The sequence below is a fragment of the Camelina sativa genome, chromosome 4 (assembly GCF_000633955.1).
Source record: "Camelina sativa cultivar DH55 chromosome 4, Cs, whole genome shotgun sequence".
Lineage (NCBI taxonomy): Eukaryota > Viridiplantae > Streptophyta > Magnoliopsida > Brassicales > Brassicaceae > Camelina > Camelina sativa.
In genome coordinates, this window is record NC_025688.1 from 995,874 (window position 1) to 1,013,104 (window position 17,231).

General features: G+C 37.7%; 3 protein-coding genes and 1 pseudogene across 3 annotated transcripts; 2 read left to right on the top strand and 2 right to left on the bottom strand.

Moving 5' to 3' along the window:
• Nucleotides 9,433–10,355, bottom strand: LOC104779474 (annotated as a pseudogene).
• On the top strand, nt 10,705–11,683 carry LOC104779475 (probable NAD(P)H dehydrogenase subunit CRR3, chloroplastic). Its single transcript, XM_010503838.1, has 3 exons — nt 10,705–11,015; nt 11,108–11,244; nt 11,363–11,683. Exons 1-3 carry the CDS (start codon nt 10,756–10,758, stop codon nt 11,485–11,487), a joined length of 522 nt encoding a protein of 173 aa, XP_010502140.1. The 5' UTR covers nt 10,705–10,755; the 3' UTR covers nt 11,488–11,683.
• Nucleotides 13,131–15,084, top strand: LOC109132413. The gene is made up of 4 exons (XM_019244019.1): nt 13,131–14,025; nt 14,122–14,271; nt 14,371–14,918; nt 15,016–15,084. Exons 1-4 carry the CDS (start codon nt 13,131–13,133, stop codon nt 15,082–15,084), a joined length of 1,662 nt encoding a protein of 553 aa, XP_019099564.1.
• On the bottom strand, nt 15,375–15,917 carry LOC104783432 (uncharacterized protein At4g04775-like). Its single transcript, XM_010508590.1, has 2 exons — nt 15,756–15,917; nt 15,375–15,677 (listed from the first exon to the last, which is right to left on the bottom strand). The coding sequence occupies exons 1-2, from the start codon at nt 15,915–15,917 to the stop codon at nt 15,375–15,377; spliced, it is 465 nt and encodes a 154-aa protein (XP_010506892.1).

Below are 17,231 nucleotides of genomic sequence, written 5' to 3' on the forward strand. Positions count from 1 at the left end.
AGCCAGGAAGGAGAGCTGAAGAATTGTCGAAGAAGTGTCCGAAGAAATATGGACGAATCGAGAATTGACCGAAGAAGCCGAGATGTACCGCAAGTGCCGAGACGTACCGTAAGTAGCGTCTGAGACGTACCGCAAGTGCCGAGACGAACCGCAATTTTCGTCTGAAGCGTACGGCGAGAGCCGAGACTTATCGAGGCGTAGTCCGAGGCATGCCGCAGATGGAGACCGAGCCGCGACGCGAACCGTCGACGAGATATGGTATCGCAGGCCGAGCCATGCAAATTCCTTGAAAAATTGACCAATACAAATTCATGCAAATTTCTTAAATAATTGGCCAATAGGAATTCATGCAAAAGTGAAAAATATAATTATTATTTTTTACAAAAATTGGCCACTAGGAATTCGTGCAAAAAGGTGAAAAACATAATTATTATTTTTTCACAAAATTGGCCAATTAAATTGCATGCAAAAAGGATAATGGAGATGCATGAACCAAATCTTGGGAGACAAGAATATTCCTTGAAGATTTTAAGCTTGCTCACCAAGTTTAGCTAAGGGGGAAGAACCAAAGTAGAGGACATGCATTGGTCCATCCCACCGCCCACCATTTTCTATATAAGGACCTCACTCTCTCTCATTTTCGCATACCATCAAAGCAAAGTGAGAAAGAAGAGAGAAAGAGAGAAGGAGAGAAAGAAGAAGAGGAAGAGAAGGAAGAAGAAGAAGAGAAGAAGGGAGAAGAGCAAGACTAGACTATCGACCGCCGCCGTCCAAAGCCTTGTATCGAGAAGGCAACTCGATCACAAGCAGAGATCAGATCTCAAGTGCCACCGAAGAGAAGAACATCGCCAAGAGATCCGATCGCCGGTTTTCTGTGAGTTCAGGCACAAGCTTACCGATCTAGATGGATCCCAACGACCTCCATCTAGAAAACGGTTTGCTTGGAATTTTTAGTTGCATTACTTACTTGATTTATCTTTGTGATCTTTCTTGTTTATATGCATGTGGTGTGAGGTTACTCTCATCGCTACCCTGGCCGACGTTGTCTACACGACGGTGTAGCTTGAAGGTGATATCCGTTTGCATGCCTTTGTGGTTGCAAGCGGGGATTCGCAGAGTTGTTGAGGAGGGGAAGCATACCGGGCCCATAAGTTAAAACTTGTCTAAAAACACTTTCGCTTTTATTCAAGTTTATTGCATGTAGTTTGTAGTTGATTGATTGCTTGTTGGAGTTATTAATTAGCTCATTAGCTTCCGCATGCTATCTCTGATTGTTGATTGATTGTTGTTTGGGGATTTTGGGGATTTTTGGGGATTTGTTTTCTGCAAGAGCCTTGTAACTCACTAAGTAACATTAGGTTACTTATGATAATATTGTGTCTTTTAGGTAATCCTAGAGAGGATTAGAGGACGTGGTGAACGCTAGGAACCCGGAGTATTTTTTGTGTCTTTTTGTTAAATAAAGTATCTTGCCTTGCAACTTAACTTTGGCTTTAAGCCTTGAACTTTGAACCTTTGGTTCCGTTTGCAATAAACTTTATTTTTCTTATTTAATAAATCGGATTTCTATTCGTATGGGTTGTAGCTGATATAGACTTTGTCCGAGTCGGCTCAACGACTGGGATGTCTCAAGGGTTAAAAAGCCTAAAAGATGCCCCAGGCGGAAAAGGAGATGCCGTCGACGGACTGGTTAAGGGTCCTGATATGTTCTTGATCTTCAGCCAGACTGTTGGTGGATGTTTTCAAGTAGCACATTGAACTGGTCTGTGACCTTCGTGTTCATAGCACGGTTTGGGGGCGTTAAAGTGAGTATGTACGGTTGAGATCGATTCACTGCAGATATTTTGTGAAAAAAAAATAAAACCTGAAAGATTATAATAAGAAATCAAATTATCGTATGAAAAAATCAAGCAGTTATTTATATAGACAGGAGAATAATTAATTAATTACTCTGTGTATTATATAATTAAGTGGAGGCGCGTGTATCGTACGAAGCAGAGTAAGTCGCGTCAAACAAAGACAACTGAAGACAGCCTGGAAACTGCATACGTGTCGTCCAAGCATGAAAGTGAGCATCTTTCCTACTTTGCCCACTGCCCGCATCCCGAGTTTGAACCGCACGCTCTCTAGTCCCCCAAGCCATGTGGCATTTTGTTATTACTCGCTGCAACTTTCTATTAGCTGAAGACGTGAAGTAATTCCTAAAGCAATACAATCATTTCTTTTATTTTTGTGTGTTAATTTGGTAACTGGTAGTACCTATTATAATCGAAAAGATTCAGAAATGTTTTTTTTTTGTTCAAAAGATTCAGAAATGTATGAGAGAAAATATCACAAAAGTATCAAAAATAACACAACTGGAAATAGCATCACTTTATTTAATTAAAAGGACAAGATTTTTCAAATTAGATTTGTTAATAGAGAAAAAAAAACATAAGATAAAAGGGAATTAACATCTCGAAAATTTGTTTCTCGAAGTTTATTTTTATAAGCTATATATATATACACTTTATATTCTATATATCTATGTGTTAAAAATTCTACAATAGACAAAACATTTCAATATCGTACGACTACATAAATCCATGTTTCAAAAATTGCTAGGCGTTAGTCGGGCGGTGAGGGAGCGCCTAGCACAGAATCAATTAATCGGGGATTATACGGGGATTAATTGGGACTAGTTTTAGGGGTTTTATATATAAATAAATATAATATATTATATATGTGTATTTATACAAATTTTATAGTGTAGTCTAGTGGTTCTAGTCTCTAGGTTGTATCTCTGTGACCCAGGTTCGAATTCCACTTACCTTATTTTGCCCTTTTTTAACAATTTCGATTTAATGAAATACTAAATGACGAATTTGTCCCTGTCTTCAACCTCTGAAAATCGAGATCTGCACCCCTAAATCTGCCGTCACTTTTTTTCTCTCACTTTTCATCATTTCATTTGTTATTTATTATTGTTTACTGCTTAATATACTAGATCCATCAACTATCTATCGATTTCTATCTTCAAAACTCCAAAAATCAACTTTTTAAAAAAATTTCCGATTTTTGAACCAATTTTACCATAATCCCGGCGGTTGCTTGCCGCCGAGTGCCTACTCGCCGCGTAATCGGCCGCGTTTTAAATCAGGGACATGAATACATGTGCATGCATGGTGAAAACTGAAAACATAAAAATAAAATTGGTGAAAAAATCGGTTGGCCAGATTGGGGGACACAGCGCTTTAAGATAACAAGATTTGAGATCTACGACGTCAAAACGAGTTAGAAAATAAATGTATTATGACCTTCAAATTGATTTATGAAAACGACGATGCACAAAAGAAACAATAAAGTGGAAGAGAAGTGAAGAGAGAGGAGGATGACCAACGGAATCATGCTTAGTTGCTTATGTTGGCTTCAGGTGCAAGACGCATGAAGTCCACATGAAAAAAAGGTGGCTCCGCTAGCTATTATGGCTTATCCATAGTGTTCGGTGTTTTAATAAAATATATATCCCTGTTTTTTTCTTCTATTAGCCAATCAACAGAGTGATTTTTTACAACAGAACTCATTTTATTACATCATAACACACATTGAAAGTAATATAAAAGCTGGTCTGAACGAAATTAAAGACATTTATAATTAATTATATATGCCGACATGCGACATGTATTAGATTGCGGCCCGAGAAGGCGACATGCGCAAATCTATTTGATAAGACTCAGAATCTTTCATCATAAGATTTGGCCTATCTTTCCTCTATTATTTCTCCTGATATGGTTTATCACTTCACTAGCATTAGTATGTCTGAATTTTGTACGGAGTTATCTTGAAACTGATGAAATTTCATAACCCAAATCATCTATATTCGTGTTTTACTACGACCACACCAATTCGAAATCTCATTAACTGTACAGCCCAACAACATACCGAAGAGTCTAACCCACAAATTAGGTTCTCTGATCTTGTTTCTTAAGAATATTACTCTACCAATTTATAATCGTATTGTTTATTGTTTTTTTTATGATAGATGTAAACTCTTTATTCTTTAACATCAAAATGAGATTCCAAATATTGAACATTGGTGACACTCTTGGCTTTTTTTTTTTTGAATAAAATGTAAAATTTATTCAGAAAAACTTTTGTACATCGAGTGCAGCGTTTGTTTTAAGAAAGAGCATACATTTTCAGAGAAAAAAAACTTGAGAAACTTGTGCCTTAGTTAGGAGGATAGCGTGTGGCGAGCCATGTGACCAGACCGTCGCGTAACTTCCAATCACCCTGTTCTTGGATTGAAAGCAATCGATTTCGTATTTGTTGATCGAGTCGTCAAACTAGCTGAGCTGAAGGAAGGATTGTGTCGCCATTGCGTCTTGTGTTTTGTTCCATCCACAGTGAATGAATGGTAAGCTGAAAAACATACCGTAAGAGATATAGTTTGGTAGAGCCCAATGAGGTATCTGTCAATAACGATAGTAGGTGAGTCCATGAGGTTGTGTAGCGCGTGAGGAGTAGTTTGGATGTGAGGCCAGACCAAACCTCCCAAGAGTAACAACAAGCAAAGAACATATGATTTCTAGTCTCCAAAGACTGGTTGCAGAGAATGCAGGTCGGATTAACACCCACATTCAAAGCCCGCATGCTATCACCTGTAGAGAGTCGATTGTGGATGGCTAGCCAAACCATAAAAGCATATTTTGGAGTGGCGTGCTTGAACCAAACCCCCTACTCCAAACGTTTTTCTGTTTGTACAGTCTTATGGCTTCCCATGTGTCTTTTGTGCTGAACAAATCACGAAAACAGTCCCCTTTACCCTTCCAGAGAACTACATCGTCCTCTGTTGCCTGCTGGTGAGACTGCAGCTGATCAATGAGCTGCTCAACTTGGTTGAATAAAGCATTGCGATGGTTCCTTCGGCGGTGAGTTGCCATAACCTCAGCAATAGTCGAATGTAAACCAATACCCAAATCAATACAGCCTCTTTGGCATGTGGTCTCAATCAAACACCCGAAGGAAGACCATTGATCATACCAAAAGGATGTGTGATGGCCGTTGTGCACCTCATATTTCACAAAACCAGAGGCTATACCACGATATTTCAGGAGTTTCTTCCACATCCAGGATCCTAGAGTAGTGGTACCTTTGATCGACCAGAAAGAGCCTTTGTGAAGCAGATAGAGTCTTAGCCACTAAACCCAAAGTGAGTTAGTCGACAGTATCCTCCAGATAAGTTTCAAACAGCTTACCTTATTTGCTTCCTTTAGAGAGCGCAGGCCTAGACCACCCTCATCCTTGGGAGTACAAACATCACACCATGCAACTTTCGCCTTCTTTGTGTTTAACTTTGGACCAGACCACAAAAATGCAGAGCATAGGCTATCAATTTCTCGGATACAAGAGCTGGGAAGCCGAAATGCAGACATCCAAAAATTGGTTAAACTATGAATGACTGAAGCAATCAGTTGTAGGCGACCAGCAAAGGACAAATGCCGAGCTGTCCAGCTACTAATACGCTCCCTGACTCGCTCTAAGAGTGGACTATAATCTGCAGTTGTCATCCGCTTAGTGAGGAGTGGCAAACCAAGATAACAGACAGGTAGGCTACCTGATGCAAACGGGAAAGAGTGAAGAATATCGTCCATGTCACTCTCGCTTACCCCTGCCATATACAGGGTTGATTTTTCGAGACTGATTGACAGTCCTGACATCGCTGCGAAACTGTCAAACAGTTGAAGAATACCCTCAATAGAGCTTTTCGTACCATTAGTGAATACCAATATGTCATCCGCAAAGCACAAATGTGTCAGCTTCAGCTTGTGACATCGAGGGTGATACCTGATACGTTGCTCCAGACCCGCCTTGTCAAGTAAAGTAAACAAAACATGCATACAAATGACGAATAGGTATGGGGACAATGAACAACCTTGCCTCAGACCTCTCTCACTACGGAACAGTCCTGCCAACTCTCCATTCACCTGAACAGAAAATGATGCTGTTGTGATACAGAGTTCAATCCACTTGATAAACTAAGGGAAATCTAACGCAGAGAGTGTGTTGAGCAAAAACGACCATTGCACTGAGTCAAAAGCCTTAGAAATGTCAATCTTTAAAGAGCATCTGGGAGATACAGTTTCTTTGTGATAGTCTTTAACCACTTCTGACGCCAACAAAACATTTTCCATCAAAAGTCGTCCCTTTATAAACGCTGACTGATTCGGAGCAATGAAGTGTGGGAGGAGCAGCTTCAACCGGTTAGCAAGAATCTTTGATATCACCTTGTATAAGACGTTGCAGCAAGAAATAGGACGATAGTCTTTCATCTCTTTAGCCTCTGTCTTCTTAGGTATAAGGGCAAGAATGGTTGTATTCACTCCTTTGGAATGAATCCATAGATGAAAAAGGACTGAACAGCCACAACAAAATCCGCCTTAATGATTGGCCATGTCTCCCTGAGAAACTCCACCGTATAGCCATCAGGACCCGGGCTTTTATGATGTGGCATGGCAAATAGCACCGCCTTGATTTCGTCTGCCGTAACCTCGCTCACAAGTTGGTCCTTTTCAGCCTCTGAACAACGATAGGACAAGAGGTTTTTCAACTCCTCCTCCGAGCTGCATGTAAAGTAGGATGGTTTATGTGTAAGAAACTCATGAAAATATCTCTCTGCTTCCGCCTTCATCTCTTCTTGAGAGTCAACTATTACACCATCAGGCCGTAGTATCTCCTTCATCGCATTTGCGCTTGTCTAATCTTTACAGCCCTATGAAACACCTTATTGTTGCCATCCCCCACCTTCAACCAATGTAACTTAGAACGTTGCTTCAAAAAACGTTCCTCTAAGCCCGAAAGGTGCATCCATTTGTGATAAGCATCTGATTCATTCCTCATTGCCAAACCCGTGGGGTTCAGAAAAACCTCAAGTTGTAGTTTACATAAACGTTCAAAAGCTGCTTTGCTATTTAATAAGTTAAACGTTGTGTTGTAATCATTTGAAATTTTGAATATGTTCGTAAAAACAATTCAAAGACCACAATATGTTATTCAACAGCTATTATAGTTACCTTGTTGTCAATCTCCATCAACAATTTTTCAAGTTTCTTACGCTTTGTTTAGATGTGGTCACGTGTCTCGATGGTCTACCATGCACATCTTATTCCAAACGATGTGCAACAGAAACGTAAGAAACTTGTTTGGAAAGTATTCAACGATTCTGAGAATTTATTTTTTAACTTAGGTGTTCTAGTTCATAAGACGCAGATTACTATTAACAAATATTGTTCCCTCATGTTTAAATTTCTTCCACATGCTAAAAGGTCTTTTATACATTTCACAGATTCTAAACTCACAAGCACTATGGTTCCTTGCAGCTCTATGTAACGTTTGCAGCTATAGCTGATGGTGTAGAAATGGAAATTCATAAAAAGACCCTATTCAACGTTTTTTAGTTTTTTTTTGCACGAATACTAACATCAATTAGTTTTTTTTTTTGGTCGTAACATCAATTGATTTAAAATTTCAAATGGGTAAAAATGCTTTAATATCTGATGGTATAATAATTAAACATGTTATCAACGATGGAGAGGTATTTTATACCATACTAATATACTATATAGTATATACTAAGAATGCACGAAAGTCAAACATGATTATGATTTGATTAAGGTGCTGTTCGTTTCGTGATCTAGACACAATATCTAGATTTAGTATCTGGACAGAGTATTTGGATGCATCATCCAGATACTGTTCGTTTGTGTTTTTGATCCAATTCATTCAGATATTGTATCTGAAACAATCTATGTTTGTTTTGTAATCGGGTATAGATAATTGGATACAATATAAAAAATGATTAAAATACCCTTTATTTTGTGGTTTAGTAATTTTAGTGATTTTAGTTATGTTTGTAGTTAAATAATTTTCATATTAAATTTAAATAAACATCTAATAAATATTTAAAAATGAAATCATCTTTTATAATTTAAAAACAATAACATGTATCTGCATCTAAATACTGCATCTAACACACCAAACGAACAACACCTAAGTAGCTTCTTGTTTTGGTAACGTATTTAAAAACTAAAAGAACAAAAAATCTCTTGGATTTACCAAAAATGGATCATAGTCGATTAGTCATCCATCATTCCAAGTCATCACGTTGACATCAAATCATATTCTTATACTATTTGCAGATATAATCATATGTAACGTGGATTGAATCTGTAAAATGTTAATGCCAAGTCTTATGACACGGATGTAACGAGTGAGTTCGACGTCGTTCAGTTATCAGTTTATCACCGTCCCTTAGACCCTTACTTAAACAAGTGAAACGCTGTCGTATAATCTATCAAAGGACTAAGGGCAGTTGTGTAAATTATAGACAGCAGAACCGCAGAAAGGTTCGTAGCGAGATGGGCTCGAGTGAGAGAGAACTTCGATGACAATGGCGTCAGTGAGGGAGTTCCACAAAGTCGCTGAATCTCGTCTCGATTTCTAGCTCAGGTACTCTTAAAATGTGTTTGTGAAGTTTTAGGTTATCGCTGGAATCATAGGATTTTGGGAGTTAGAGGGTTACAATTAGCTGAGGATTCCGATTTCAAAATGCCATACTCGTGTCGAAGCTTAGTGGTTCCAAAGATTGTGAAACAAAAGGACTTTTAGAAATAGTTTTGTTTTTTTACTCTCTCCAGTCCCAGGCTCTGTTTTTGTTGACAAGTGACTCTTCTTATTAGAAATTTTGGAAAATGCTGTTGTGGTCTTTGTCAAATTCTGTATGATTCGTTGCGTATATTGTGTTTGCTTTCCTTGTTCTCTTAACCTTGAATCAATTTGGTATCTTCAATCTACTTTGAATGCTAAAGACAAATCACATCTAAGCTCAGTTCAACCATATGGATCAGTGGATTACCTCTTTTATTTTTATAATCTTGCTGTTTATGTTTGTATTATATTTGCAGTTGACAGAGGCTAACCTAATTGATCTACTTCAAATGTTTTTGGCCTCCCCATCTGTTTTCAGGTATACGCATCTATACCTGAAAATGCAGTAATGGCTTGTCTTTCTTTAATAGAATTGGTTATAATTGCTTGCAGCCTTGAACCTCAGAGTTTTAGTCAACTCCATTGAGTTTGAACAAGTTGTTATTAGCCATTAGTAATCATGCTCTAATGATCAGATGAGCTATTCCAGAACTTAGTTTTACCTTTGAGCTCTTTTCATCAAATGCTTGAACTTAGTTTTTGCAATATATAAGACTGTCTTTGGGTGGTATCATGAAGCGTTTTGTCTGTGCCTTAATTGCTTCGTTATGTGGTTGATACATATGTATGATCTTTTAATGTCTAGTTATGAACTCAATATTCAAGGACATGTCTCATTTCATTGCTGGTCGCGCTGGCGTTGTGGTTTTGCAAAAGAATGACCAGAGATTTACATTCTTGGTAACTATCTTATCAGCACATACATATATGTTTGCTTTACGTTATTAAACATTATCGAACAGACATATGTATAAACTTTGATCGCTACTTTCACAACTGTGATCAGGTTCTTAGAGATCAATTATTTCCTGAAAGAGTAGAACACAGTGAAGATATAAATACTGAGAGCAGAAGAGACCAAGACCACAAGCGCCAACACGGTATGAATCGCCAACGCACTGCCGCAAGAGAGTAGCCCGATACGAAGCTGAATGACATCAACAATTGACAACAGGATAAATACACAGCCCAAGATAGATCCACCAGCTGCACCAAGCACACCGAAGCGAAGCACATCACTATTGATATTTGCTTTAAACACTTCGTCCGTTTCTTTGCTGTTCAAAAGGTTGATGGCTAGCTTCATCCCTTGAGCCACGAGGGAGGAGAAGAGGAAGAAGGCAAATGAGATGACTTCAAACACAACTAGGTCCCGTTCCACGTCTCGTCCCGCACTGCACTCGGTTCTGTCCGTGAGGCTGAGATCCTGTGGTTGGTCGAAGGAGATTCCGATAAAGACCGCAACCGTGAAGAGAGAATTAGCACTTACGATACCGTCGAGGGCTGTAACGTGAATGCTCGTGGTCGATGCGGTTGAATGGCTGGTGTTGCTGTTGCTATTGTGGTTGCTACTCGTCTCTTGTCGGAATCTGCCATTACTAATGGATCTCTTTTTGTTGAATAGCTTCAAAGCTTCTCTCTAGTGGTGTGGATCACATATATTCTTCTGCTGTGTTCTTATATGGTTTCCCTTTTTAATTGATTTGGTAATGTAGTTTAAGAGTGGGTGGTGTTTGGTTTAGAACGATTAGCCTTTGGGAAAATGATTGATGTATGTTAAAATGAATATTTTAAATCCTTTTCAAGTCATGGAAGGTGGTACACACACACCTTTCTCCTTCTCCTTTTGTTGTGTTAGAAAAAGGCTTCTTCAGTAACCCAAATCTTCACTCAATTCACATGTAAATCAACACAATGTTGTAACAAACTTACACGTAAACTATCATTTTCTTACATTTTCTTTTCTATTATACCGGTGTGCTCAAGAAATCGGTTTAGACTAAAGGGAAGTTGCGTATTTGAAGAGACATGAAAAATATCATATAACCAAGAATAGAAAGAAAACAAAACTCAAGGTTTGTATCAGCTGACGTGACATGGGTTGTCTTAGATGACGTGGCATTATCTCAAGTTTTAATTGGCTGGGGGAATTGAAGAGGATGAAATATAGAAACCTTCATCTTAAGTAAAAAAATTCAAACCACACAAGTGAGGACTGAAGAGGAAGCAATGGCGGTCTTATCCACCATCTTCTCCGTCACCACCAGAGCCTCAACGCCTCCTATAGCGTCTCTAGCTAATGACTCACCGTCTCCACTTCCTTCTTCGTCATCACCGTCTAAGAAACCGGCAAAACTCATCAAAGTGAGCAAACAAATGGGAAACCAAAACCAGCAATTACGGAAATTACAACGGCGAGGCAACAACAAGCCTTCGATAGCTCAGATCGAGCGAGCGTTCGGCTCTGGATCATATCTTGATTCCGAAGGGTAAAGACAAGTCATTACGTACGATTGTCGTCTTATAATCGTAACTGTGCCAATTTTTGATGATTTTTGTTAATTTTTGTCTCGTCCGAAAGGGAAATGGATATGAATACAGTGTTTGATGAGCTTCTATTAGGCCATACTAATAAATTCGAAGGAAAAATTGAAAAGAAGCTGCGAGAGATCGGCGAAATCTTCGTAGCTCAAACGGAGACTAAGCTTCGTTCCTCCGGTCAGTTTAGTGATTTATAATACAATAATCTCATGCTGATTAATCATCATCACATCTAAATTCCATATGATAGCGTTGGCTTAATCATATATAAGTAATAGATTGATGTACTTTGCAGGGAAACAAGTATTGATGTTTACAATACAGTGGATTCTTCCCATATGGATTATGTCTCTGCTCGTAGCTTGTGGAGCTATTAAACTCCCTTTTAGCCTCCCGTTACTTGATGACTTGATCATGTGAATTCTACTAGCTACAATCCATGTCTCGTTACTTATACTTTTACTGTGATATATGGATCATATATGATAGAGATATCTTTATAGCTTCTACAAATCTTGGTTAGAAAATGGTGTATGCATAAACAGAAAGTTATAATCTTGCAGCTCTCTGCTTCAGCTATAAATAGTAAGTTGTTACAAAGTGGCATTTCACTTCATCACCGCCGCTATCAAAACCAGTCCGCAGCTGTGAACTCGACTGATTGTGAACGTTTGAGTCAAACAAATTTAGAATATGAAGCTGGCCATTTTAGATAGTTAGCGGTAGGTGGCCAACATTTCTCACTCTCACATATGTAATCTAATCTCCACCGCCATTTCTTATGTTATTTTCTTTTTATATTGAAGAAATTGATGACTAGAGACTGTAGGTATAAATAAGCATCTCTAGACTATATATGTATTATTGAAATACTAAATACAGAAGTATAGAACACATGGCTTTGGGATTTTACAAAAAAAAAAGGTGATATTAACAGATGGGATAATCCAGAGGAGCAGATTCGAATTGTTTTATTGATGAGTAGAAGTTAGGTCACTAGTACTGTCAGATTTTTACAGATATACACATATCATTACCGTTTTATGCTTTTGCGTGACCTTTAATTATGATTCCCCCGTTTCATCAAGCACAATATTATTCCCAATTATAAATAAAGGATCTTTTTCTAAATTGTCAATTGTCAATTGTGACGAAAATGCCCCTACTAATAGAAATAGTGAAGTTTTTAGGAGTTTGAACCAATTAACAAACAGAAAATCCATGTTAGTATACAACTGTGTAAAAAAAAATTTGAAAAAAAAATGTTTTGGATGTCAAAAATCAGTTTGTAATTTGCTGATTTCTGGTCTAAATTGTTTAGAATAGACTTTCTACGATTTTTTCTCTTTCTGAAACATTTAGATTGTTCATTCTACAGTTTGTACATGTTCTACAAAATTAAGAATATGAATTCTACGTTTTTCTTCATTCTACTTCAATTCAGAATTCGTTTTCTACGTTTTACCCTATATACTAAAAGAAGTAGAAGATATATCATAGAAATTTTAGAATTTGTAATCTGTAAACCTTAGAATACCCTTAAAATAGAAAGAAAATAAATTAAATAAGGAAAGTGAATATTTTTTAAATATTTTTTAAATATTCTTAATTTATGGTTAAGATTTCGTAATTATTGTTTAGATTTGTTCTAATAAATTTTAGAATACATATTCTAAATTATTTAGAAGCTAAACAAATTAAGAAAAATCGACATTATACCTTAACGTGATCGGTCACCATCTCTTCCACCTTCCACAAAAGCTTTCACTTACCTGTTTATGATGCAAATCTATGTTACTTGTGGTGTATGGACACTGGATGCCAAGAAGGAGTGGAGATTTATTGATGATGAAGAAAAACGTGCTAGATTACTGACTTTGCAACCCACTACATCTCTTGAAGAGTTGAAGGTGATGGTTTCAGAAGACTATGAAATAGAGCAAAATATGTTTGATGTGGAATTCAGTTATCTACCCACAGAGGTTAAAGTTGATTGTCATCCTGTTGTATTGACAAATAATAGAGGTATAAATAATTTTCTTGCATATCTGAAAAAGATAAACATGATTCGGTTGTGTGTTACATTCCAAAGAGTAGTTGATGGCGATAAGAGTAAAGTCCAGTTCGATCTGAAGAAGTTGTCAGTTGATAGTAGCGATGGTTGTAATGTGGAAGTTGATGTGGGAAAATCAGTAGGTATTATTTCAAGGAATTCACCTAAGCCGACTAATGATGTATTAGAAAAGCCTACTGATGCTAATCTTGGTGATGCTGCTGGTTTAAAGTTGGAAGATTCAATGGTAAAAAATGGTGAATATTTCAGCAGTAAGGAAGCTTTACAGGCTACTATGGAAATGTATGCAATGAAATATAACTGCGACTATAGGATTACAAAATCTGATAAGAGATGGTGGTGTATACGCTGCATTGATAGTGCTTGTAATTGGCGTCTCCGGGCTGAGTGTTTACAAGCGTCTACATATTTCAAAATCAACAAGTTTGTGGGTAACCATACATGTGCCCCTTCAAAAAAAAAATCATTTTGTAGGACTCCATCTGCAAGAACAATTGGACATCTCATTAAGCAAAGCTATGAGGGCGTGAAGGAAGGTCCTAAACCGAATGATATAGTTAATATTATTCGTTCAAGGTACGGCTGCGAGCTAACATATCACCAAGCTTGGGAGTCTCGGGAGTATGCAGTTAACGAAGTTAGAGGAATTCCTGAGAAAAGTTATGCTAAGATTCCAAAATACTTGCACATGCTACAAGAAGCGAATCCTGGTACGTTCACGAATTATGAAATTGACTTTGATGGAAGATTTAAATATCTATTTATTTCTTTTGGTCAATCAACAAGAGGGTTCTACAAGTCAATGCGGAAAGTGATAGTAGTTGATGGTACATTTTTGAAGAATAAATACAAAGGGGTTCTCCTAGTTGCTACAGCTGTAGATGGTAACTCCAATTTGTATCCAATCGCATTTGGAATTGCTGATTCTGAGAATGATTGTTCATGGGAGTGGTTTTTTATGCAACTTAAGATGGTTATAGCTGATGAAGAAGGTTTATCATTTGTGTCAGATAGACATACATCGATTGCTAAATCAATTGGAAACATCTATCCATTGGCTAAACATGGTATTTGCATCCACCACTTGCTTAGCAATGTGATAACATATCATAAGGGAAGAGGTGTCGCTGGTAAGGTTGCAAAAGCATCAAAAGCTTATAGAGTTGCTGAGTTTGAGAAAGAGTTTGGGCAAATTAACAATATTAGTCCTGCTATTGGAAGTTATCTAGAGGAAGCCGATGTGACAAAATGGGCTCGCTGTCATTTTCTGGGTTATAGGTATGATATTAACACCAACAATGCAGCTGAATCAATTAATGCTGCTTTGAGGACACCCAGAGAGTATCCAATAATTCCTTTGTTAGACAGCATCAGAGAAATGATGACACGCTGGTTTTATGAGAGTAGAGAGTTAAGTGCAAAGCATAAAGATCCTTTAACTGTTGAGGTGGAGAAAAAGATTTCAAGAAGAATAGAGAAAGGTAAATTCATGAACGGTTATTTGATGAGCAGATCGCAGATCCAGGTTAAAGGTAATGGAGTAGACTACATTGTTGACTTAGAAAGAAGGACTTGTTCATGTGGAAAGTTCAGCATCCAAAAACTCCCTTGTAGACATGCTATAAAAGGAGCTTTTGATATAGGCAAGGATCTATATCCTTATGCTGATGATGTGTATACCACTACTGCATGGAGATCGCAATATGAGGAAACTGTTAATCCAATAGGTGTTCCTGAAGAAGAATGGCGAGTCCCACAGTATGTTGAAGATGCAAAAGTTCGACCACCTGAAACAAGAAGACATCCAGGACGGCGAAGAAAAAGAAGATATGAATCCGCTGAAGACAAGATAAAATCATCACAAAACTCACAAGGGTCAAAGAGACATAAGTGTGCGCGGTGTGGCAAAGAAGGGCATAACAGAACGACCTGTGATATCGTGATCTAACAATGGTTTGTGCATCAACTTAAGATTCCTGTTTTTGAATTTTTGATTTCACGGCAGCTGCTTTGTGATGAATGATGGTGTTTGATGGTTTTTATTTTCGATTAATAGACTCATTTGTTTTGAAATTCGTTGATGGTGTTGATTTAAGACATTTGAAGTACTCATGTGTTTTGAAATTCCTTGATGGTGTTTTCTTTCAATCAAACTTTCATTAAAACCAGAGTACAAAAAACAAGACTAACAAAAAGTGTTAAGCATAACAACAAAATACAGAAAGCAAAGACATCATATCATCTTCTTATAAAGCCAGGCCATTGAAACTGCCAATACGACTAGTACACAAATCCTCTGCTTGTTCGACTTCTCCATACTCTCTTTCGCAACCATTAGCTCTTGCCTGATGATCTCAATCATATTCTTCTCCATCTTTTCTTCCATCTCCTTCACCATCTCCTTTTGGAGCTCCACATTGTTTGTTACCATCTTTTTTAGGTCCTCTAAGAGTTGGTTTTGTTTGCTTTCAACCATCCTAATCTCCTCTAGAACAGCATCATCAACCCAACGGAACATGTGTTTCTCCTTCTTCTCCTAAAATCATTGTTTCGATAACAATATTTAATAAATTTCAGCTATTGTGATGAATAAGGACTGATAAAAGTAAATTACCTTCACACCAACAACACATCTGTAAAATCTCCTACAGGGATTCTCTTCCGTCTTTGATGTGTAGGTTCTAATCTCTCCACCACACCGGCATCTACACGGAACTCCAACCTGAGAACTTCTCGACGGTAACCCTGACGATCCAGCCGAAGAATGTTGGCTCATGGCTCCTATCAGTTGTTACAATGAAGAAGAAGAAAGTATCGGGAAAGAAGAAGAAGAGAGTATTGGAGAGGAAGATCAATTATTGGAAAAGAAGATCCCTAATTTTAAGAAGAAGAAAGTATCGGGAAAGAAGAAGAATAGAGTATTGGAGAAGAAGATCCCTAATTTTATTTTTTTCCTTAATATTGAATTAAAAACCGGGTCATCGGTATGCTTACATCGGGTCAACATTTAAATTTGGATCAATAGCTGGTTATCTGATNCGGGTCAACATTTAAATTTGGGTCAATAGCTGGTTTAAATCTGATATGTTTAAATTATGGCAAATCGGTTATGTTTTTGTGTTGTTATGTTAACATTTAAATCGGATATGATATGTTTTTGTGTTCTTTGTGTAGGACCTTATGTTATTGAGTCTCATATTAGTCAGTCCTAAATCAACACCATCGAGGATTAATACTAATGAGTCTGATATTGGTCTAACAAGAAAAAGCATCAAAAACCATCATTTACAAAACAATCATAAAGACACTTAAAAATTAGGCAAGGTCTACAAACTCAGCCGCATACACTGGACGCACATAAGTTTTCATTCGTTCCACTAGCACAGGATCCTTTGCTGCTGACCAAAGATCGACTGCCAACTTCAAACGAGCTTGCTTGATGTTTTCATCGTCAATCAACTCATAAGATAGATCACGCATGTGACACTCGATATACTTCAGGGCATAAACTCCACAATCACAACTTGACCGATTTAATTTAGGTGGCATACGAACCTGGATGATCTCGTATGGAGTCAACAAGGGAGCTTTTCCATCAACCTTTTTGTGAATCTCCTTCACAAGACGAGGGATGACATTAGCGAATGGCTCAACGTGTCTTCTGTTTTGGTATTGATTACAGTCGAAGACTTCAATTGTTCTTAGTCTGAAGTTAATGCAAACTGAGATCCAGTGATTACCGTTAATGAAGACCGGTGCATAAATTCTATCCAAATCTACAGCCCAACTTTTTCCTGTCTTTCCATGAGATGGCAGTTCACCTTTGGCATACTCTAACAAAAAGTGATTCCAAGTGTGGGTTCGTCCTGCCGATCTAAACTTATTGTAGTCGGCCTTGACGTGCTCGCTAAACTGACAATTCATGAAACCTACACGATCCAACTCTAGGCGGCCTAAAGATGTATGCTCCCGAAAAATATACATCATTGCATCCATTTCCTGTAAATATTTAAAGACTCAGGTTTGTCTTACTTTAAGAATATAAAATATAATATTTAAAAAGATTGACACGTACCTCGTTTCCAAGCCA

What these genes read in the sequence shown, in the direction of transcription:
- LOC109132413 (XM_019244019.1), top strand. Translation starts at nt 13,131, where the DNA reads ATGATTCGGTTGTGTGTTACATTCCAAAGAGTAGTTGATGGCGATAAG. An exon ending in TAAGGGAAGAGGTGTCGCTG is followed by an intron (nt 14,272 to 14,370) that starts GTAAGGTTGCAA and finishes GAAGTTATCTAG; the next exon opens with AGGAAGCCGATGTGACAAAA. An exon ending in AGTATGTTGAAGATGCAAAA is followed by an intron (nt 14,919 to 15,015) that starts GTTCGACCACCT and finishes AAAACTCACAAG; the next exon opens with GGTCAAAGAGACATAAGTGT.
- LOC104783432 (XM_010508590.1), bottom strand. Translation starts at nt 15,917, where the DNA reads ATGAGCCAACATTCTTCGGCTGGATCGTCAGGGTTACCGTCGAGAAGT. An exon ending in GATGTGTTGTTGGTGTGAAG is followed by an intron (nt 15,678 to 15,755) that starts GTAATTTACTTT and finishes CAATGATTTTAG; the next exon opens with GAGAAGAAGGAGAAACACAT.
- LOC104779475 (XM_010503838.1), top strand. Translation starts at nt 10,756, where the DNA reads ATGGCGGTCTTATCCACCATCTTCTCCGTCACCACCAGAGCCTCAACG. An exon ending in TCATATCTTGATTCCGAAGG is followed by an intron (nt 11,016 to 11,107) that starts GTAAAGACAAGT and finishes CTCGTCCGAAAG; the next exon opens with GGAAATGGATATGAATACAG. An exon ending in GACTAAGCTTCGTTCCTCCG is followed by an intron (nt 11,245 to 11,362) that starts GTCAGTTTAGTG and finishes TGTACTTTGCAG; the next exon opens with GGAAACAAGTATTGATGTTT.